General features: G+C 47.1%; 1 protein-coding gene across 1 annotated transcript in view; it reads right to left on the bottom strand.

The window, feature by feature from the left end:
- Positions 1–22,602, bottom strand: part of LOC142574658 (uncharacterized) — a 44,201-nt gene that overhangs the window by 4,742 nt on the left and 16,857 nt on the right. The window contains exons 3-5 of the mRNA XM_075683695.1: positions 11,170–11,226; positions 9,593–9,735; positions 8,545–8,641 (exon numbers count right to left, since the gene is read on the bottom strand). Of these exons, the coding sequence (XP_075539810.1) occupies positions 8,545–8,641; positions 9,593–9,735; positions 11,170–11,226 (297 nt within the window). The remainder of the gene's footprint in view (positions 1–8,544; positions 8,642–9,592; positions 9,736–11,169; positions 11,227–22,602) is intronic.

Raw genomic sequence — 22,602 nt, 5'->3', positions numbered from 1 at the left:
TTGTTCTTGCTAGTCTATACAAATACACAGCTTTTATCAGTTACGCCAATCTTGAAAACGATGTGCTTACATGATAATCTACGCAACAACAAGGGCTTAATGTCGTGTAAAGATCCGTGCTCCTGAACGCGAAATTGGCCGAATGAGAATGAAAACTGAAGAGAAATATCGGGGAACAGAAGTACCTCAGGAAAATCTAACAAAATGAAGCTGTCTTCAAATAAGATGTTTCTAAAGTATGAAGCTTAAATATACGCCAATGACATTAACAACGAAATTAAGAAGAGTTTCTCATATACTTGTTTGGCCACTCTGGCTTCGGAAGAACATTTTCCCGCCAAAGCACACAAACGTCTGCGCAAGCACATTTACCGTAACTACAATAATCTTTTTAATAGACCTCCTTTTCATTTCATCTTCAAGACCCTGCATATCTGCTTGACCATACTATTCACAATGTGTGACTGCCGTTTCTTGGGTAGGGGACCAGCTGTATGTATGTTTCAGAGAACTGGAGCCAATATTAATAATATCCTATGCTACTACAAGTAATACGTTCGAAGAAAGCATAAGTAATGTAAGTATGTATGCAATATATTTTTAACATGTCGTGTACTATATATACTTGGCATAATCACCTTACGCTAGTCTAGTAGTCTTGAACCAGCTGCACAATTCGTACTATTCACTAATTAATTTAAGGCAAATGTCTATAACCGCTTGGAATCACTGAAATTTCTTTCACTTAGAAAGTTTTCAAGTTGGGGTTTGCGATGCCTGTATACTTAATAGAAAATGAACGGGACAAACTGCGGATTGACAATCTACTGATTAATACTGCAAGTGCAGTTCATTCAACAAAGGTGACTACGTCATTTTAGGCGTTCTATAAAGTCGTAGTACTGCCTTTATTCAACATAGCTTCCGCAAGAGCCTTTTCTTTTTGTTAAACGCTAAGAGTGTGTTCATTGCTGGGGGGTTGAGAAAAATGTGGAATACGTACATTTGAGCCGTGGGATGAGAATTTCTCCAGAGTAAAACACGTTCTGATTTAACGCTGCCATTAACCAACCTTTGTTGTGAATTTTTCTCCGGTACTGAAAACTGTGGAGCAAACCAAACAATAATATGTTTTAATGTATTTTCATTTTACCTGATTTTATTCTTCAGTAACAACTGAAAAACAAAAAACATCAGCTAAAGCAACATTTCATGCAGAAACGAAGTTCAATAATACATGACGAAGAAGCCCATATTCACCGAGCGCGCACTTTTTCTTCCATTGGTGTATATAAAGTCGCGAGCTTTATTCGTAGCATTTCACGTAGAATGGCCCGTTACTGTCACCGACCAACAAAATGAAGTTTCATTATCATGGTCTACAGGTGTACGCATTCACAAGGTTGAACCAAAGAATGAGGTGCTTGTAAAAGAAGGAGTTGGTCAGTGTAAAATATGCGGATTTGTTATTGTCCTTGTCGTCGTAGTTGTGTGGCACAGTCTACGTGAGTGCTGCAAAGCGCCTAACGAATTCTCACGCTTCAATTACCTTATAATGGTATCATTGAATAGGCTTCTTCCAAATTCAGAACGCGGATGACATGTACGCTTGTAAAGAAATGCGCCTTAGCTGCGCCGCACAAGAGCCACCAAAAGCGCCCCCTCGCGCGGAACAATAAGGAGGTCGGTTTGAGCTGAATGGGAAGCATGCGAGGAGATGGGCGTCGGGAGAAGAGTAGAGGGTGTGGTTGCAGTCACGCGCTAAGGAGAGCCGCACCCGTAACATTCTCGGTCGCTACTGTCGCTAACTATGGTATGGGTTCCGCACTCTCGTTCACAGTTGCCATACTCACTGTGGAGGACGTCGAAAAACGGGCGTTTTACACTTTCACCCTTAAGCCAAAAGTGTTCAATGTACGCTACGTTGACGATTGTTTTACAGCTAAGCTGTATAACTCCCCCTCTCAATGGTTCTGTCGTGTCGGTCCACAATAACTCGGGAGGCTCGCGCCGCGTGCGCCGTAAGGTTCCTTGCAGCACCATCAGAGGGCGCTCGCCTCCGCGCATCTGCAGCGCCGGCAAACGGGGGTAAGAAACAAAAAGCCCAGAAAGCTTGCCTTCGGTCATAGCGTTCGCCGCAATCGATTCCCGGTAAAGATTATGGTTGCCTGAAACACAGCGGCCGTGAAGCGGCAATGCGAATAATTTACAGCTTGGAATATTATCAGGCTTTTTGTGAATAATTTCAAGCTGGATCGCGATGGGTAGTCGTTCTAATTGTCGTTTGCAGCTTCGTTGTCCAAACTCCTTCACAGCGTGGATTGGAGACACATTTTTGCATGGTGAAGTCAACCAAGGTGGGCAACTTGATCTCGCACTTGAACTCCATAGAGCCGGCTATTTGGAGGCAGAAATTCTGGTTCCCTCTCTTTCGTAAATAATCTCGGGAATAGAGAGTAACTGAGCCTCGTCCTCTTACGCATTTAGACAACCGACACATAAATAACGATATCTTCAGTTTAAATTTAATCATCCCACCTGGTACAAGCATCCTGTATTCCGAAGCCTCGTCAAGAGAGTCGAAATAATTTACACTTCCCCGCACCTACAGAAGGAAGAAAAAACATAGTAATCCGTGACCTTGGGATGAACTGGTATACAAAGGCACTTACTTATTCACTGCGCACTCCGCCGATGGAATGACAATGAACGGAAGAGGGCGTTTGCCGAACCACTCCGGCAACGGCATGGTATCTCGTTACATTACGTTGGAGGGGTCAGCGAGACATTAGTCCATCTGCTGCGAGGGGCAGGGGTTGACGTCACTCACAAAGCTTTGCCTATGGTCAGTATCTTCCTCCGTCCTCTAAAAGTCCCCGTTCCTCTCGAAAAGGCGTCGAGCATTGTGTGCGAAATGGCATACACCGAATGCCCCACGTCGTATATTGTTGAGGCTAAATACTTCACGGAATAAAACATTCTTCAGCAAAAGAATGTGTTTCATCACCTAAACAAAGAAGGTAGTACTGTGACAAAAATTTGCGAGCTTTCTGATAACCACATTAACCGTGACGGCACTGTCGTCTTGGAGCGAGAAAGCAACCACCAGTGGCGGCTCTTTTCGGAAACCTGGCACATCCAGAAGACGCCGGGTAACATCAGTCTGTCGTCAAGAACTTGCCCGCCGGTTACTCTCAAGGTCAACGAAAAGCGTCTGCGTGGTGGTCGGAGCGCCAAAAACGCATATAAACATTGCTACGCCTAACGCCATGTCACCCCTGACGACGGAGCCAGTAATGTGCCGAAACGTGAGGTTCTTCTTTAATAAGTTTTGATCGTAATTTTTCTTCTGATTAATTAGGCTGTTCCAACCCAGACATATATCTGCTGATTGTGTACCTTTGATTCAACTGTCACTTGGTTATGAGCCTTGTCGCCGGACGGAGCATCATATTTACAGAATGGAGGCAAGAGGAATGCACGCCGGCCCGGCCGCTTTCACTGCTGCTGTTTGCGCATCCGCACGCTTTTTATGAAAGCCTTGAGAAAACGCGAATATTGTATGACCACTCACTTGGCTGCGTCTGATGTGCGATCGTCATCGGCTGACAATTACTGTGTTCGGGGAATTCAAGCGACCCGGCCTACAGCTTCAGGTAGCGTCCGCGTTTTCTTGGCGCTTGACGGGCAGCTTTCCTTCAGTTTCCCGCATTGCGAATAACATGGACTGATGTCAAGACCAAGACTCGGTGTCAAACGCAGGGAAAAGTGAGATGACATGTGTGTTTCAGTGAACCTATCTCCGTGTTTGTTGTAGACTGTGTCATTGTTTAAGCGATGCCCCCAAAGATTTGGTGCTACTGTTTGTAATAGTGGCAACCTTCATGTATAACTGGTTGTTTCCGACTCTGTGTACCAATGAGGGTTTAAAAAGTAATGTTTACTTAGCAACTGAGAGTAAAGAGTAATGTAATGCAGTGGCGTTTAAAAACAAAGAAATTGTTCACAGGACAACGGCTCTCCCTCCGGGCTGCCACCATGCACTCGAGTTACAGGGGTGCGAACTTTGGACCTTCACTATCCGCCTTCCTTAGCTACCGTTGACGCCAAGATAGAATAAGGGAAATGAAATTAACTAAAGTGCATGCAAATTGTGTGTCTGCTTGAAACTTCTCATACAATACCTATTATGCAAAGATGCAGCATTACGAAATGCACAATACATATGTCTTTACCTACTGTCTGATGACGACTATGCAGAAGAAAATGTACAAAGCATCATCCTACCACCATCTTATTTCTACTAGAGTCTCGAATGCCCTCGAATAAAGTTGTGCAAGTTTAACACGTTTATAGACCAGCCACGATAATTCACTGCTTAAAGGGGGCTATCACTTGTATAAATTGCGTCTTGTGAAAGAAAGGCCGAAAGATGAGTAATTTTGTCAACTGAATAAGTAAATGTTGTACTAATATTTCTATAATTTCACGAGTACGCGAAAGAACATCCTAGAGATGATCAACCGAGCAGCCATAGCCACCGCGACAAATAACAGAAATACTCCAGCTGCCATGACCTCTATGGCACATGCAGCTCCAGTAAAATCGAGCAGGCCTCAAAATGATGGGAGGATACAAGTTTCGTTAGACGAGCACTGCCGGGCGACGAATAATGAGTGAGCCGGAGCACGACGTATTGATACGTGCACTTGTTTATGGCGTGACCACGTTTCATTGTCTAACAAATGTCAACAAAAAGCGCAGGAAGCGCTTGGGTGTATCGGAAGTTTCTGGAATGTCATCGATGATTCTATCCGCTGTCTGTTACAGCCAAACTTTCTGTAACCTGACTGCATGCATGCGCTACGTGAATGCATAGAACTTTCTGGGAGACATGAGGGCACCAGCGAATAATCTGGAACCTTCGATGACTGATGTAAAGAAGTCGACGCGCTTGACCCATTGATCAGATTTTCGACGATCCATGACTGTGTTCGTCGCTATCGCCGCTGTTTGAGTGTAGCCTGTTTTTGAGGGCACAGTTTCCCCCAGTAAAACGCTAGTTTCGTCCCTCACAGTTTTGCTGCTTTCTTCACCGTCACTACTAAGTGACAATTTGTAACATGGCAAATTTGCACTAGCAACTACTTCTGTGCGGATTTTTAACTCTGAAAAAGAGAAAAAACAATTTTCGAAGAATATATGACCGATACACACAGTAAGATGACGGAATAACGCAGAAACGTTTCACTTTTACCCGTTTTGAGGAACCTCAAGCATTCTTAGCTAATACGGCCCTAGGTGACGAAACGTTCATTTCGTGACTAAAGCATATCTAGCGCCTCCACTGGGGAACGATCTCATGGATGGATGGAATAGCTTTAATGAAAGGTCCTGCGAGGTACGGGGCGCAAGGTCCCATAGAGCGGGCTGCTCCCACGTTGGGACCGGGAGTTGTAAATCCCTGGTCGCATCGTGGAGTCGCTGGACGGCCCAGTGCTGCTCCGCCAGGTCCGTGCTGCGTAATGCTTCTTGTAGCCTGGCGGAGTCTTGATCCTTGTTTGCGTGGGTCCGACTACGCGGCCAGAGCAAGTGATGTACGTCTAGTGCGCTATGGCAATTTTCGCAATATGATGTTTTGTAATGGTCAGGCATGGAGCGATGTAGTCTGTTCTGCGTGGGGTACGTGTTTGTTTGAAGCATTCTGAACGTGAAGGCTTGAGGCCTGGTGAGCTTGTTGTGTGGTTTGCTGTATATTCTGCGGTCTAGATATAAGTGCTTTATGATATCGTTATATGTGGAGGGAGGGTCCCCATTCTCGCTGGGATGGTCACGACCAGAATAGGTGGCGTCGCGGAGGATTAGGTCGCGCGCGCTCCTGTGAGCCATGTCATTAAGATTGCGAAGGGCGTGGTCGATCTCTCCGAGGTGTACCGGGAACCAGCAGATGATGTGATGCTGCAGTGGTGCGGATCTATTGATAATTTGTAGTGCTTGGCTTGCAACTGCTCCTTTCTGAAAGGCATTGACGGCCGAGCGTGAATCGCTGTAGACGTGGGTGGTGGTCGGGTCTGTGATCGCGAGAGCGATGGCGACCTGTTCTCCTATCTCGGACTTGTGGGTATTGACTGTGCGAGCGTTTGTGACTTCACTTTGCTTATTGATCGTGGTGGCAACGAAGGCCTTCCTGGTCGGGTACTGTGCCACGTCTACGAAACAGGCTAGGATCTTCTTATCACGTATTTCACGCAGGATGAGCGATCCGCGTGCCAGCCTTCTGCATTGATGGTGCACGGGGTTAAGGTTCCGCGGGAGTGGGCGAACCGTGTAGGAGTGGCGTGTGTCCGTCGGAACGCTTTGATATAGATTCTCAATTACTGTGGTGTCATGACCTAGTTTGGCTAGCATTCTTCTACCCGGTTTCGTTCCAGAGAATCTTGTCCACTGAGCCCTTTTTTCAGCTTCGGGATTTCTTCAAGTGTGTTGTGTACCCCCAGTTGCAGCGGAAGCGCTGTCTCGGTGTTCTTGGGGATTCCCAGCGCTAGTTTGACTAGCTTCTTCAGTTGTACATTGAGCTTGTCCTTCTCCGCTACCTTCCATCTATGCATTGCCGCCTCGTAGGTGAAGTGGCATAGCGCAAAGGCGTGTCTTAGCTTGAGGAGATTTTCTTCCTTGAGGCCGTGTTGTCTGTTGGCTACGCGTCGTAGGGGATTCAAGGCATTATTCGACTTTGTCAAGATCTTTCCACTGATGCTCATTGAGAGCCGTTGCTATCAATGAGCATCCCAAGGACTCTGATTTTACTGACGTGTGGAATGGTTCCTCCGTCTTATGTTCGGAGACTAATGGCGTGTGTGTCTCTGATTTCGTTCTTTGGTTGGTTTGGGACCGCTCTTCGATGGTTTGTAGACGAGGAGCTCCGACTTCGCAGGCGAACATCGCAGGCCGATGGGAGCGAGGTATTCCTCGATCGCGTCGACCGCTTGCTGCAGAGCGCTTTCAATTGATCCCAGGCTACCGCCGGGGACCCAGAGCGTTACGTCATCTGCGTATATCGCGTATTTGACGTTCACGATTTGATCCAGTTTCTTGCCTAGGCCAGCTAGCGCAAGGTTAAAAAGCGTCGGAGACACGACAGAAAATTGCGGGGTGCCCGTGCCTCCGAGTTTGTATTTCTGGGACTTGATTACCCCTAGACGGAGGGTGACCGTTCTGTCGCTCAGGAACGATTGTGTATAAGCGTAGAATCTCGTGCCGAGGTCGAGGTTGGAGATCGTGTCGAGTATGTAGTTATGTGATAAATTATCGAATGCATTTTCGAGGTCTATCCCTAGGATTACTGTCGCTTCTCTCGTGTCTGTGTCAATGATCTCATGCTTGAGGAGCTTCATGGCGTCTTGGGAGGATAGACCGGGTCTAAAGCCGATCATTGCTGCGGGGTAGATATCTTTATCTTCCAGATGTTTCGAGAGCCTGTTTAGTACTGCCTGCTCGGCTACCTTGCCGACGCAAGACGTCAGTGGGATAGGTCTGAGGTAATTGATGTTGGGCGCCTTGCCAGGCTTTCGGATGAGCACGACGAGGGCCGTTTTCCAGTCTACGGGTAGTATTCCATTCCTTCAGATTTTGTTGAGTTCCTCTGTGAGGGTTTCGCTTGAGGTTTCGTCGAGGTTTCTAAGTGCCTTGTTGGTTACGCCGTTCGGCCCCGGCGCCGACTTGCTGTTTAGGTTATGAAGCGCCGTGCGTATCTCTTCGGTTGAGAAGTCCCGATCTACTCTGGGTTGGCTTTGCCGCGATATGCCTCGGCGGTCGTGCCTCTAGCATTTTCGGCCAGCGGGAGGTACTTGTCGGCGAGACGATCAATGAGCTCATTTTCCGTACTAATTTTGAGTTCCTCGTGCATGATGCTGTTCAGCGTAAGACCCTGGTTCGCTTAGGTTCCGGTTCGGTCTAAAAGATGTTTGAGCAGGTGCCACGTCGTCCCGCTGTTGATGCGGCCGCCCGCGGCGTCGCACACCTCGTTCCATTGCTGGTTAGATAGCGCGCAATATTCTGCAACCAGCCGGTTGAGGGAAGAGATTCTTTTCCTCAGCCGTCGATTCTGTCTTTGTTCTTTCCATCTCCTGGTGAGCGATTGTTTGGCTTCGAGCATGTGATCCGGTCGGCTGTCCATGCTTTGAACGGGGAGATCTGTCTCTATTTCCTTCGTGGCCGCCTTAATGATGGCCTTTAGTTGCGACGTCCATTGTTCCATTGATTCTTTGCCTGTTCGGCGTTCGTGTCTGAACTCGCGGAACTTGTCTCAGTCGACGTACGTCATTTTTCTGGGTTCTCTGGATGGGGTGTCAATCGTTGTCTCAACAATGTGATGATCGCTGCCCAGATCCTCGAAGAGGTTGTTCCACTGATAGCTTGGAACGTTGCGGACGAAAGTGAGATCTGGCGTTGTGTCGCGATTGACCGTGTTACCCGTTCTTGCGGGGTACTCGGTGTTCGTGATGATCGTTAGGTCAAGTTCATCGGCGTCGTTTAGTAAGTCCTTACCCTTGGCTCTGCTGGCGACGTATCCCCGGGCTGTGTTAGGGCCGTTGATGTCCCCGGCCACGATCATGGGGTTATCGCCGGCACGGTTGCGGGCGAGCTGGAGTTTTTGCCTAAATTTTTGTGCTCTTTGCTTGGGGTTGCTGTAAACGTTTAGGATGAATATGCTCTTGGCGTTCTTGGCTCTAGGGAAGACTTCCGTGAGAATGAATTCGCAATTGCTGCGGTCGTGATTAATGTTGTGTGTCGTGTGGGCTAGCTTGTTGCTGACCAACGGGGCAATACCTCTACATTTGTGTTGCGGTGTCGTTACGGTCACACCATAGCCGGATAGCGAGGGTGTAGCGGTATTTGTCTCTTGTGGGAGAATGACTTGGGGTTTGTCTTTTTTTGACTCGAATGTATTGTTGCAGGGGGCCTTTTTGCGGACGTAGCGCCAACATTTCCATTGCCAAAGGCGAAACGTTTCAATTTGCGCAGCCATCTTTGTTGTTGGCATTGGGTGGCTTTTGTGAGGCCACATTGTTGCTTTGTCCATCGAGCCACAACGCCTGAGGTAGCTTGGTGTTAGTAGACTGTGGCGTCACAGAAGGGTGGTCTGCCATTCTAGCTCGTTGAGCATTGCCCCGTGGATGTTGATCGTCTCCACCATGTGGTTGATTTGCAGCATTATCCTGTCGTAACCTTCCTTGAGGGTCCCTACTGTCGTCGCAAATTTGTCTTGCCCTTCCTTCAGTGACGCAACGGTAGTTGCAAACCCGCCGAGCAGTTCCTTGATTTTCTTCATGTCGCTGTCCGTGCTCGATCGATGCGTGTTTGTCACGGCTTTTCACTTATGCGGATTGCGCGTGGATTTCGCAACCGGTACTTCCACTACCATGGGTTCTGATTTGGCTTCGGTTTGATTAGAGTCGGAGGGTGTTGGCGTTTTGAGTTGCCTGATTTCTTCGACAAGTTGTGTGATTGTTTGCCTTAACTCCTTGTTTTCGCGTTCTAGTCTTTTAATCGTATTTGCTATTTCTACTTGCTCTGGCCGCGCCATCGGACTCACCTGGCTGGCGGCCTGCTGTTGGTGCTGCTGTTCTTGTCGCTCCTGTTGTTGGAGCCTGTTGTTGGATCTCATGTGCCTGCGGCAAAATGCAGCTGGAATCCCGACGACTACCTGCTGATATCTGGTCATTTGCGCAGGGCTTCCTGCGTCATGGAGAATTTACGAGTGGTGTTATCTCCACATGTTTTCGGAGCCCACAGTTGTCGATGTAAGGCATAACCAATATGGGTAATGCAAGTTTTGTTTTGAATTTGGCAGCGGAAGCCCAGATGAAAGTTGTGACTCTTGCACATGGTATCTCATTTAGTGTTTTTAGAGGTCCAGTATTATAGGCATTTTATCTTTCACACTGGAAACTGTGATTCCTGGTATTCTACATGTATCCATAGTACACAAGTCCTTCAGCAGCATTTTTTAGCGATCTGATGTTTCTTCGGTAGCCATTTATTTAGGATTTTTTGAAAGCTAGTCAAACAGCACCTATTATTCCTGAAATAGCTTGTGTACAACAAGTCTCGAGAGTAGCTGATATGTTATTTGCACAGTTCCATTAATGTCAATTTTCATCTTGAGTTTGAAACTGATCCGCTCTTCCTTATTGATAAGCTCCTTTTTGTGTGAGTCAGTACAGGCAAAGTAACTCACCATACTGAAAGTGACACCTCATCATACGGACTATTCGATGTCGGAATAAATATCAGATATGTATTACTCGTATTCAATTCGTATTCTACAAATTGATATTCGTCCACTTCTAATAATGGGAATAACATAGGTTGTAAGTCTAATTTCGTGTGAATGGAGCTTGTGAGAGTGAATTCGCGTAAACTTGGACCCTACAACGTAAAACTATTCCAAGATGTTTTGATTCCAATCTCGCAAGCGAAATCTACGTAAATGCCAACGCAAGAATCCGGTATGCAGCAAGCACATACACGAGGAAGATTTGCGCTGTGGCGTCGGCACTGCGATGTTCGGTGAGCAGCAGAAAACGCGCACAGAGATGCTCGCCCGCGCCCGCTGCCCGGCTACTAGAGTGCTTTAGTTGAGCGTGTTTACTCTCCGCTAAGCAGCTAAGCGGAGCGGAAGCGCGAATGCGCATGCGCCGTCCGCTTAACCGTAAGCGGGCTAGCGGAGCGAGGAACACGGTCCGCTTGGAAGCTGCCTGAGTGGAGCGTGCTGCGCAGCGCTTTGGCTAGCATTGGCCTCAGAAAGGCTTGGATTGGCTGCAGAAAGAAGCGCTCTGGCTATCACGTGACGTTCCCCATGACGGTGCTTTATTTTCGATTGGATAAAAGGGACCGGTAACGCACTACAAACGCACGTCTAGATACTTCATGCAGAAATAAGTTATTTATATAGATATAAACGTTTTACTGTATAAGAGTGATCAATAGGCGTTTTTATTTTCTTTCATTACCCGGAATTTGGCCAGGGGGCGCTGCAACTACGAAAGGTCCGCTTCGCTACGCTAAACGTATAACTAAAGCGTGAAAATCGCCTGCCGCTCCGCTGTGGCTTAGCGGGGCAGCTCGGAGCGGAGCGTACCGTAAAGACGCTCAGATAAAACACTCTACTGTCACGATGCTTTATTGGGTCTATGAAGTTATTGATGCTAGATTCTGGCAAGTTCACTGGAATGCAAAGGGGGCAGTAAGAAGCATATTAAAGTAAGGCATGGCACAAGGTTATGATCGTGCTATGAATTAATGTGCTGGATTGCGAAAAATAGCAGTGGGAAGTGGCACGCTGAGAAGACCGATAAACATACTGTGCGACGCAACTTAAGAAATTATAATGAAGCGTCCAAGAATTTACAAGAATAAGAATTGGTGGACGCTTAAGTTTCGCCTTCAAGAGTTGAACGCGAGAGCGTTATCGCACCCCGTTCCCAATGCCCACTGTTCGCTCGGCATGCTCTTGAGTCACACAAAGACATCGTTTTCATATTCGACACTTTCAAGTCCGCAGCACAACCTGTGTCTAATTACTTGTTCCAGGAGCACCACGCAGACGCATGACTCCTCGCCAGCAGCACAGCACACATCGCAGGGGACGCTTTCCCACCAGACGCGCTACCGCGCAGCAATCACATCAGAGGCGTACCGCATCGGATGCTGCAGCTAGGAATCGCGCTGTGAGCAGAAAGAGGAGCCGCGTCGCCTAAACACGAGGGTTCGAGCGACGCACGCAGGAAGTTGGAAGCGAAGAGAGCGAGAAAGCTTATTAAACGCAAGTGTATTGGTCCTCGCAACGGTCCCTGCACGGCCCCAATGCGCTCAAACGAGACAAAGGGGACAAGCGGGCGAGTGGCGCGCCACCTGTCGGTGCAGCGCCATACATTCCGAGGAGGCTGTTTGCCGCAAGACGGCTCTGCGTGTGCGCCAAGCTCAGAATAAATGTAGCGAAAACGTACTTCGCTACTCGTTTAACTGCGGCTTCTGTAATTTACATGTTCATAATTACCCATATACACCGCAGTATAACTTTCTACGGCACGTTTCTAAGGCAACACCGCATTCACTAGAGGCGCTATTTTCAAGCTTTGACCCATCGAACTCAAGGCTGAGTGGTAGCGTCTGTGTCTCACACTCCGGGGACTCTCGTTCGATTACCATCGAGCCCATCTTGCAAGTTGTTTTTATTTATGAATTGCCTTCCGGGATTTCTCGCTCGCGGCGAACGCCGCCAACACCGGCTTTTCTGCGACACGAGCTCCATAACGTTGTCGCATTAATATTGAATAATCGCGACGGCACATCAGTGTAGCCGAAGGCGTCGAAGTCTATAACTAAATCATTTTTGAACAGCTCTGATAGCGTCCACGCAACAATAGTTCCTTGTGTACTGCCAAATGCTCATATTCTGCGTCCTAAAGCTCACGGCACGGTGCGAGAACGCGCTCGCAGCGAAAGTAAAACACTGTGCGCGAACATGCATGCAAACACGCACTCAGTCGCTGGGAACCCGTGCGATCGCTGATTTCAGGCTTCATTCTGTTACGCTCCATTCAATTATACAGACAGCCCACCATAAGAACAAAATTGGCAGTGGCTTAGCTCGGCAATGCCAGGATATGCGTAGCGAAAGCTAAGGCATAGCATGGTTAGCCTTCGGTAATCTTGATTGCAAGACCAGGTTAGTCAAGTTGTCTAGCTATGTTGCGGCGTTTAGCCAATCGTTCGGCGCGCTGTTCGTCTCTTTCCTGGGCGATTCGTTTCCTCTTCATCTCGTTCCAATGTCGATTCCAGGCCTCCTCCTGCTTATCAGAATTGTCGCTGTCCATACTGCCGCCTCAACTGTGGTTGCGGCGGACGCAAGCTCTCCTTTTCAATCCTCCGACATGTTATCAGGCATGTGAGGCAGCTGGCGAAGCGAGCGGAGGCGAAAGCAACGACAAGGAACGCGGTGTGACGTCATGTGCCTTCCGGAGCACGGCCACGGCTAAATCGCAAGTTCGCGTCCAGTAAAGCTTTCGCATTATTAACGCGATAGCGTTAAGGAGCTCGTGTCGCAGAAAAGCCGGTGTCGTCGGCGTCGGTGTCGGCGTCCGCGGCGTTGGCCGTGAGCGATAAATCACGGCAGGCAGTTCATAAATAAAACGCAACTACCAAGATCGGCTGGTTCGATGCTTCAAAGCGGTACAAAAGCACCTCTAGTGAACGCGGTGTTGCCTTAGAAACGAGCTGTTTCTAAGGCTCAGGCGCGCGTCGCTTGCTCACGCGCACATTTCGTTGTCGCGCCGAACGCTGCGTTGCTCGACGCTCACCGCGTCCGATGCGGGGCGCGTAGTCGCTGCGCTGTAGCCCATTGTCTTACACCCCTTGGCGGCTCGACGGGAACGCTGTCGCGTTCCACTCTTGAAGGCGAAGCTTAAGCGTCCTCCAATTTTTTTTTTCACATAGTTTGCTCTCAGCGTTTGCCTACCTTGTGCGCAAGACGCCGGTTCGGGAAACTCCATCGCGGCGACCGAGCGCTGTGGCGTTCACTGTACATATTCGGTGAAGAGACAGCGTCTGTAAACGATTCTGTGCTTCCATTTTGCTCAAGATTATTATTTTCACACTAAAAAACAAAAATACCCTCGTTTTGAGAGTACTTACAGAAATCTCCATGAGGGCTGCCGCGTGGCGGCTTTATTGAGCGCCGTAACCAAACATTTGTGAAGCGCGCCGCGTTATCCCTCATTCTACCCAAGGGAGGTGGTGCATTCGACAGATGGCAACTCTGTGAAGTCCTCGCCCCCAATAGAGAATGTTATAGAGTTTTACTTTTTCGGACTGAAGTCTACAGAATGTGCTATAGAAAAATGTCCAAAGACTATCTCTAGACTATTCCTATAGACCAGTCTACAGACAGTCTGTAGATTTACAAGGTTACACATTTGATAGACTGGTCTATAAGAAGTCTTAATCTATAGACTTGTTACACATTAATGAAAATTCACGTTTGTAGACAAATGTCTACAGAACAACTATAGATCAAGATGTATAGGGTTATACAGTTCTATTTTTGTAGACTGAAGTCTATGGAATCTCTACAGACAAGTGTCTATGGACATTCTATAAACATTTACTTGGAGAGATTTTACAGGCTTCAGTCTGCAAAGGTGGAACTTTATAGCCCTGTACACTTTTGTCTACACATTCTGCAGACATTTGTCTACAAATGTGAGTTTTCATTATTGTATAGACAGTCTATAGAGTGTCTATAGACTCATACATGTTATAGAATAGTCTCGAAAAAGTATAAGGCCATAAGTCCATAGACTGTCAATAGACTATTCCTGCAGAATAGTCTATATCTAATTTTTACACTATTACTATTACACTATTACACTATTACTATTACACTATTAAGCCTTACACGATTTGTCGACTATTGTCAGTGCAGGGTGTCGCAGCTTGCATAAATTCAGGGAAGCTGTTCAACGAAGAATAATGTAAAGAAAGAAGGCGCAGTAAGATGCCAATTTAACACCTATGGGGTTCAGTCAATGGAGATATGAGCAGTAGGTCTCTTTATAATAGTACATCTTGCAGCGTGTTTTCTTTTAATCGTTTCTTTTCATAGCCCAGATTGGCTAAAATATCCGGGATCGACACCTTATATACTACCTATATAAGCCATACATTTTGCCAAATACGTTCCGATTATATATAAGTGCTCGCTGCTGGGGTTATTAATTAGCGGTCTATTGGCAATGTCTATAAAGATGTGCTGCATCCAGCACGCACATGGGAACATACCGAGGGAACTGCACGTAGAAAGTCATGAATGTGGATGGAAGCAGTCGAAAAATCTCAAAAGCTTGTAGCTGTGAATCTTTATGTAAGAATACATGAGCATTTGTGCACGAGCACATTTAAGAAATATTAATGTTGCATGCAACGCATCCGCTGGAATAAATCTGCTAGCTATCTGCTATCTACAAGTTAGTTTACATCTTTGTTTACATATGGCGGAAAAATTAATTTTGAATGTTTATTACGTATATTCACGTGTTGCTTCTGATTTGCCCTTATGCATTAATGTCAATAGCCTAATAATGCTCCTGAGCTAGCGGCACTCTCATATGTTCCATAAACAGAAAAAAAAATTACGAATTCCACTAGTGCTGAATCATGCAGTACAAGAAATGAAACAATCGCACCGATATTCAATTAGCTCTATTTATAGCGCGATATAATAATTTTCTTGAACTGTGGGTCTTACGCTATGATCGAAACAGACTATTTACAGATTTACAAACTATTTCACCTTTGCAAGCAAGGTCGCCAGGCCGGCCTTGACCTTGGTGTATATTCAAAAGGTGCTGCAAGTGTATGCTGCAAATAAGTAGATACAGTGGTGTGAGGGAAAAATACTTACTCAAACCACTTAAGTCAGTACTCAGTACGGTTTAACTATGACTAATGGCTGCTTGTGAATACAAACCAGTACTATTATGGAATGTCTCATTTTATGCCATGGTGAACAATTAAACAGTCACAATTGCTGCTGGTGCTGCAGCAACAGTATGTTGCCTTTATGACAAGTTCATATAGGACACGTTATTGTAATTATTTGTAATTATACCAAAGGATCTCTATATCAATTGCTGAAACAAGCTTACCCAGTTGGACTGTCTGCGTTTCTTTCGCTTGTAATTAAATATGCCCGCGAATAGTGATATTGTCAGAAGAGTGACTGGAGCACTGTTGAACTCATGCCAAAGATTGTAATTTATTTCTTTCATACACATTTAATTATCTTTCTGATACTCTTAAATAAATGCATAATTAGCCATAACTACAACAGAAGGCAAATGGATTGTTTATATTGATATGGTTGCTCCTTTGTTTCTTACAGATTTTGAGGCCTCGCGGGCATGCTGACACGGTTGCAATTTAAGTACACCACATGAGCACCAAAAGTATCACACGAGCACCAGAAGTATCACACAAGTCATGGAACGAGAGCTATGCCCCACCTGGGAAACCAAACTGAAACTATAGTTCGAATTAACGGTACCACAGTAAATTATTTAAGGTGCTCTCAAACATGAGTACTTTTTGGGGTTTCGGGGTGCAGGAGGTTTAGTTAACGATAAAAAATCAGTAGCGAATGCCATCTCAGCATGCTTCACTGTCATTTCTTTTAAATAAATAGGACCAATTTGTCTCAATCTTTTGTGAGGTGAAACGTTTTTAAAATATATATAACAAATAGGTTATCTTAAAACCTTGTATGGCGTATTACAAGATAGCATACCAATTTTGACATTTTCAGATTCACTGATCTTTTTCCACGTTTTCCCTGGCTGTTTTCACGAAAATACGCTGGCCGTCTATGACACCCGTAGCTTAAGTGCAATTTAAAGAAATAGTGTGGTTTAATGCTTGCTAACTACTGCCAGTCTATAACACTTAAATAAAACAAATAACACGTCGGTCACTTGACATGCAGTATTATATTCAAATGAATTGAATGCCTTGGTAATAAAGCTTACAAAATCTTGGGCAAGTTCGCAATTCATGGCAACACAAGAACAGCACGGATGACATGGGCACAGAAATATTATGAGAAGCCAACAAACAATGACACCAAGGACAAGATAGGGGAAATTACTTGTGCTGTATAAATGAAATAAAGAAACGATAAATTAGTGGAAATTAAAGTGGATGAAAAAACAACTTGCCGCAGGTGGGAGCCGAACCCACAACCTTCGCAGCACAAGTAATTTCCCCTATGTTGTCCTTGGTGTCAGTGTTTGTTGGCTTCTCATAATATGACTAATAAAAATTGGGCCCCTCGGTTAACCCCCTCTCTTCTCGTTTGTGGGCACAGAAAGACACACACGTAAAACAGATACAACAATGGAAGTGAAAACTATTCAATGAGATAATCTTAGGGTTCGTTTGTAGATGTATATATAATTTGTTCTCATTTATTATGTGTCTAGTTAACTTGGTTTGCCTATGAAGAACGACTACATGCCAAGACGAACCAGTACAATCATAACGTTTCATCATCTTACAATATCATGAACAGTTAGACGACCGTAATGATCGATGGCGCCAGCAACTGTACGTTTCGTTTTAAGACAGGTTCGAATGACACATAGTGCACTTATCAAAGTAATAAACAACTACGAGAATCCCAAACAATTCTTTTATTTATTTAGAGAGAGAGAGATGCAAATGAGAGAAAGGCAGGGAAGTTAAGCAGAGTTACAGCCTCTCGTTTGCTACCCTGCGCTAGGGGGAGGGAAAGGGGAAGTAAAGACGGAAGGAAGAGCGTGACAAAAATAAAGGTGTGAGAAAAATTATGAATAGGGACGAAGTGGGGTTATTACAGTTTTTTTTATAGGCCACTGTCACGTATAAAAGTCAACAAAGCCTTGACCGACTTTTGCTGAGACGACAGTTCACGCCGGCATTCCAAAACTGACTGTTCTGAAACTGGCCTGTCGTCATGGCGTGCCAACGCGGTCGCTAGTGACAGCCGGTGCGCGCTGTATAGAGGACAGTGGCAAAGCACGTGTTCGATAGTCTCCTCGCCACCGCAGTGTCTGCAAGCCGCGCTGTCGTCCATACCGGCTCGGAATGCGAAGGATCTTGTGTAGGCGATACCAAGCCACAGTCGGCAAAGTAGTGCTGTTTCGGGTCGAGAGAGTCCAGATGGGGGTCGAAGTCGAAGGGATGGGTCCAGTCGGTGTAGACGTGTATGCTTTAAGCTTGGTGTGTTCCATAAAGTTTTGATGGCTTCATTTGCAAGCACACGAATTTTCGTTGCAGCGTCTGTTCTTGAGAATGGAATGCAGTCTCGCAAGCCCTCCTCAAGCCCTCCTCAGATCGTGCTGCTTCGTCGGCATGTTCATTGCCCATTATGCCACAGTGGCTCGGAATCCACTGCAACGTGATGTCGTGTCCTTGCTCGACGAGGTGGTGAAGGAGCAGTCTGATTTCTAGAACTAGTTGTTCGTGGGGTCCTCAGCGTAAGGCGGAAACCAAACAATGAACAGCAGCCTTGGAGTCAGTGCGCACGCTCCATTTCTTGGGTAGTTCTTCAGAAATTACACGAAGTGCACAACGAATAGCAGCAAGCTCCGCGGCAGTCGATGTAGTCAGTGAGATAGTCGAATCTTTATGGTGGGAGGTTTTGCAGGAAAGATCACCGATCCTGCAGAGCCATTCACCGTGGTTGAAGCGTCAGTATATAGATGGTGATGCTCGTTTTACATTTCGTACAGCAAGAGCAGTGAAAGCTACTTGAGTGCTGGAGACGAGAATTGGGCTTTTGTTCGTATTCCTGGTACTATTAGTCGAACCTGTGCTTGAGCCAAGCACCATGGTGAAAACGGAACTTTCGCTGGAGCTGTATAACCTGATGGAAGGTATGCACGATAAGGCAGGACTGTTTCACAAAAGGAAGCACGTGGTCGATCCTCTGGCAGTGAGGCTAGATGATGGGAAGGGGCTCGAGCAGGGTGTCTCACGTGTGCTTTGAGCGCTTCCATGACTATATGGGTCTTGGCTGGGAAATCGTGGCAATGGCAATTGTTTCAGCCGTTGACGAACACCGCGGCAATCCAAGACACACTCTAAGTGCCTGGGCCTGGACGCTTTCGAGTGTACGGATATTACTTCTGCAGGTATTGGTCAGCGCAGGCAAGCTGTATCGCAAGTACACAAGAAAGAGCGTCCTGTACAGTTGCATCATTGCGTGTACTGAAGTACCCCAGACATTTCCTCCAAGAAACTTAAACACATTAGAGATATCCGTCAGGCGCTACTTTAGGTAGGCCACATGAGGACTTCCGCAGAGGTCACGATCAATGATTACGCCTAAGAATCGGCGCGTCCTGACATAAGGTGTGCTTTGACCGTCGATAGAGACATCGTATGATCTCATGGGCTTTCGGCCAACGCGACCAGTGCGAATTTTTCTGGCGAGATCTTGAGGCCTTGTTCACTTGAGTACGCCGATGTTGAGGTGGCAACTTTTTGAAGCCTGGCGCATACTTGCGGTCTTGTCACACCGGATGTCCAGACGCAGATGTCATCGGCATGCATTGATACTTTAACTGTGTTCGGAAGTCGTTTCACGAGACCAATGAGTACAAGGTTGAAAAGCGTGGGACTCAAGACATGGCCTTGCAGAATTCCATGGTGCGTATAATATTGCGTGGTTGGGACAGCTTCAGTGTTAAGAAATGGAGACCGCCTGTGTAAATAACTGTGAGTCCAACAATATAATGGACCGCCTAGGCCCACCGATTCCAATGTTTCAGGTATGGCGTCATGAAGAACGTTGTCGTAGGCTCCCTTTATATATAAGAACATTGCGACAGATAACCTCTTACACGTCTTTTGGTGTTGGACATAGGTTACCAGATCGATAACGTTGTCGATAGAACATCGGTGACGTCGAAAGCCAGCCATGGCGTCCGGGTAGATTTCGTAATGTTCAAGGTACCACTCAAGTCTCGCGAGGACCATTCGCTCCATTACCTTCCCAACGCAACTTGCCAGCCCAATCGGTCTGTGTGATGTAATCTCTAAGGGAGACTTGCCAGGCTTAAGAAGGGGTACCAGGCGGCTGATCTTCCAATCTTGAGGAACTTTGCCCTCCTGCCAGGACTCGTTATAGATATTAAGGAGCGCACTTCGTGCACGTTCACCAAGGTGACATAGCATGCGGTAAGATATGTCATCCGGACCAGACGACGACGACCGATTACATAGGGCGAGCGCCGCGTCAAGCTCTTGCGTCGTGAAAAGCAGATCCATGCGTGAATCTCGTGAATCTGGAACACGGTTCAATGTAAGCGAACCTGTGCGAGTTGGCTGGCCCGCAATCATAGCACAGAAGTCTTCCGCCACACCAATACCTTGTCGGTGCGGAAATAGTGCTAGGGCCTTAAACGGGAAACGCTGTTCCGAACAGAACGTAGACCTCGCACAGTTCTTCATACTTGAGATAGCGGTTTCGGGGATCTAGCGAGAGAGAGAGAGAGAGAACAACTTTAGTTAAAATGCCTGCAGAGTCGGCTAGGCTCCCTCCACGCAGGGAGGACAAGCTTTCACCGCGACGCGGCCACTACGTAAGTCTCGTGCATTGTGCTCCTCGAGGTATTGGTTCCTCGCTACTTCCGAGAGGGCCGCTGCCCCCTTCCTGGGGTTGCTGCCCTCCTTCTCTTCGGTTTCGTGCGGTCGCTGCCTCTCTAGAGCTGCCGAGACCTGCTGCACGGCCTTGAGTTGTGTCTGTTGGTCATAGCTCCTCGTTGCAGCCTCTAGCTGCGGCGGGATCGTCGTCTTCTTGCTGGCTTCTCGCGGATTTATGCTACAGTCCCAAAGGATGTGAGCCGCGGTGGCTCTCTCCTTAGCTCACAGTCTACACACGTCACTCGCGTACACGCTCGGACACACGTGCTTAGCTAGCACCGGGGTGAGCAGGGACTCCGTCTGTAACTGCCTGTATAACACTGCCTCTTTCCGGGTAAGCCCCGGATGAGGTGGCGTCAGTCTGTCTGTTCAGTCTGTCATCATCATCATCATCATCATCATCATCGCCACCATCATCATCATCATCATCAGCCTGGTTAATCCCACTGCAGGGCAAAGGCCTCTCCCATACTTCTCCAACTACCCCGGTCATGTGCTCATTGTGGCCATGTTGTCCCTGCGAACTTCTTAATCTCATCCGACCACCTAACTTTCTGCCGCCCTCTGCTACGCTTTCCTTCCCTTGGAATCCATTCCGTAACTCTTAATGACCATCGGTTATCTTCCCTCCTCATTACGTGTCCTGCCCATGTCCATTTTTTTTCTTGATTTCAACTAAGATATCTAACTAGCGTTTGCTCCCTCACCCAATCTGCTCTCTTCTTATCCCTTAACGTTACACCTATCATTCTTCTTTCCAAAGCTCGTTGCGTCGTCCTCAATTTAAGTAGAACCCTTTTCGTAAGCCTCCAGGTTTCTGCCCCGTACGTGAGTACTGGTAAGACACAGCTGTTATAAACTTTTCTCTTGAGGGATAATGGCAACCTGCTGTTCATGATCTGAGAATGCCTACCAAACGCACCCCAGCCCATTCTTATTCTTCTGATTATTTCAGTCTCATGATCCGGATCCGCAGTCACTACCTGTCCTAAGTGGATATATTCCCTTAACAGTTCCAGTGCCTCACTACCTATTGTAAACTGCTGTTCCCTTCCGAGACTGTTAAACATTACTTTAGTTTTCTGCAGATTAATTTTTAGACCCACCCTTCGGCTTTGCCTTTGCAGATCAGTGAGCATGCGTTGCAGTTAGTCCCCTGAGTTACTAAGCAAGGCAATATCATCAGCGAATCACAAGTTACTAAGGTATTCTCCATTAACCCTTACCCAAATTCTTCCCAAATCCAGGTCTCTGAATACCTCCTGTAAACACGATGTGAATAGCATCGGAGAGTTCGTATCTCCCTTCCTGACGCCTTTCTTTATTGGGATTTTGTTGCTTTCTTTATGGAGGGCTACGGTGGCTGTGGAGCCGCTATAGATGTTTTTTCAGTATTTTCACATACGGCTCGTCTACACCCTGATTCCGCAGTGCCTCCATGACTGTTGAGGTTTCCACTGAATCAAACGCTTTCTCGTAATCAATGAAAGCTATATATAAAGGTTGGTTGGTTCCTGTATGTTACTAGCTATGTTCTTATTAATCAGGAATCCGACTCCCAGTTCGCGTCTCTCCGCTAACCCCCGGTAGCACAGGACGTGCCCGGTTTTTAGCAGTGTATATGCTTCTATTGGCCTCCTAGCTTCACTGAGCCCTATTATATCCCATTTACTGCCCTCTAATTCCTCCAATAGCACTGCTAGACTCGCCTCACTAGATAACGTTCTAGCGTTAAGCGTTGCCAGGTTCATATTCCAGTGGCGGCCTGTGCGGAGCCAGGGATTCTTAGCACCCTCTGCAGCGTCGCAGGTCTGACTGCCGCCGTGGTCAGTTGCTTCGCAGCTGCTGGGGACTGAGGGCCGGGGTTTGATTGTTGTGTTCATATAGGAGGTTGTGGCCAAGTACTTCACCAGGGTGGCCAATCCTGCTCTGTTGAGGGAGTGCGTTGCCGGTTCTGGTCACCGGGATCAGGCCACACTCCAGGCCTGTTTGTGCAATTTTATCAACACGCGCATTTTTTTTATCCGGTGAAAAATTGCGTGGCAGCGGGATTCGAACCACGGACCTCATGCACGCGAGGCGGGTGTTCTACCTCTACGCCACCGCTGCAGCCCTGTACCAGTCTATACCACTTCACTATTTTGTTTAAGGTGGTCATCTTGTCCTTGCCACTGCACCGCGACCAACACTCCGAATCGGCCGTGCTTGCAGCTGCACGGTTGGTTAGTCCTCGCGCGGTCGAGTTGGCCGTCTCGTTGTGGTTCACGTTCCCCCGTTTCGACACGTCACTGCCCGTGTGGGCCGGAAACCACTTGATCACCACAGCACTTTTGCGTCCGATGTCTTCGGCCTTGCGCAGTA

The sequence above is a fragment of the Dermacentor variabilis genome, chromosome 3 (assembly GCF_050947875.1).
Source record: "Dermacentor variabilis isolate Ectoservices chromosome 3, ASM5094787v1, whole genome shotgun sequence".
In the NCBI taxonomy this organism is placed as follows: domain Eukaryota; kingdom Metazoa; phylum Arthropoda; class Arachnida; order Ixodida; family Ixodidae; genus Dermacentor; species Dermacentor variabilis.
The sequence above is the reverse complement of the archived record's forward strand: the minus strand, read 5'-3'. Positions and strand labels throughout refer to the sequence as shown.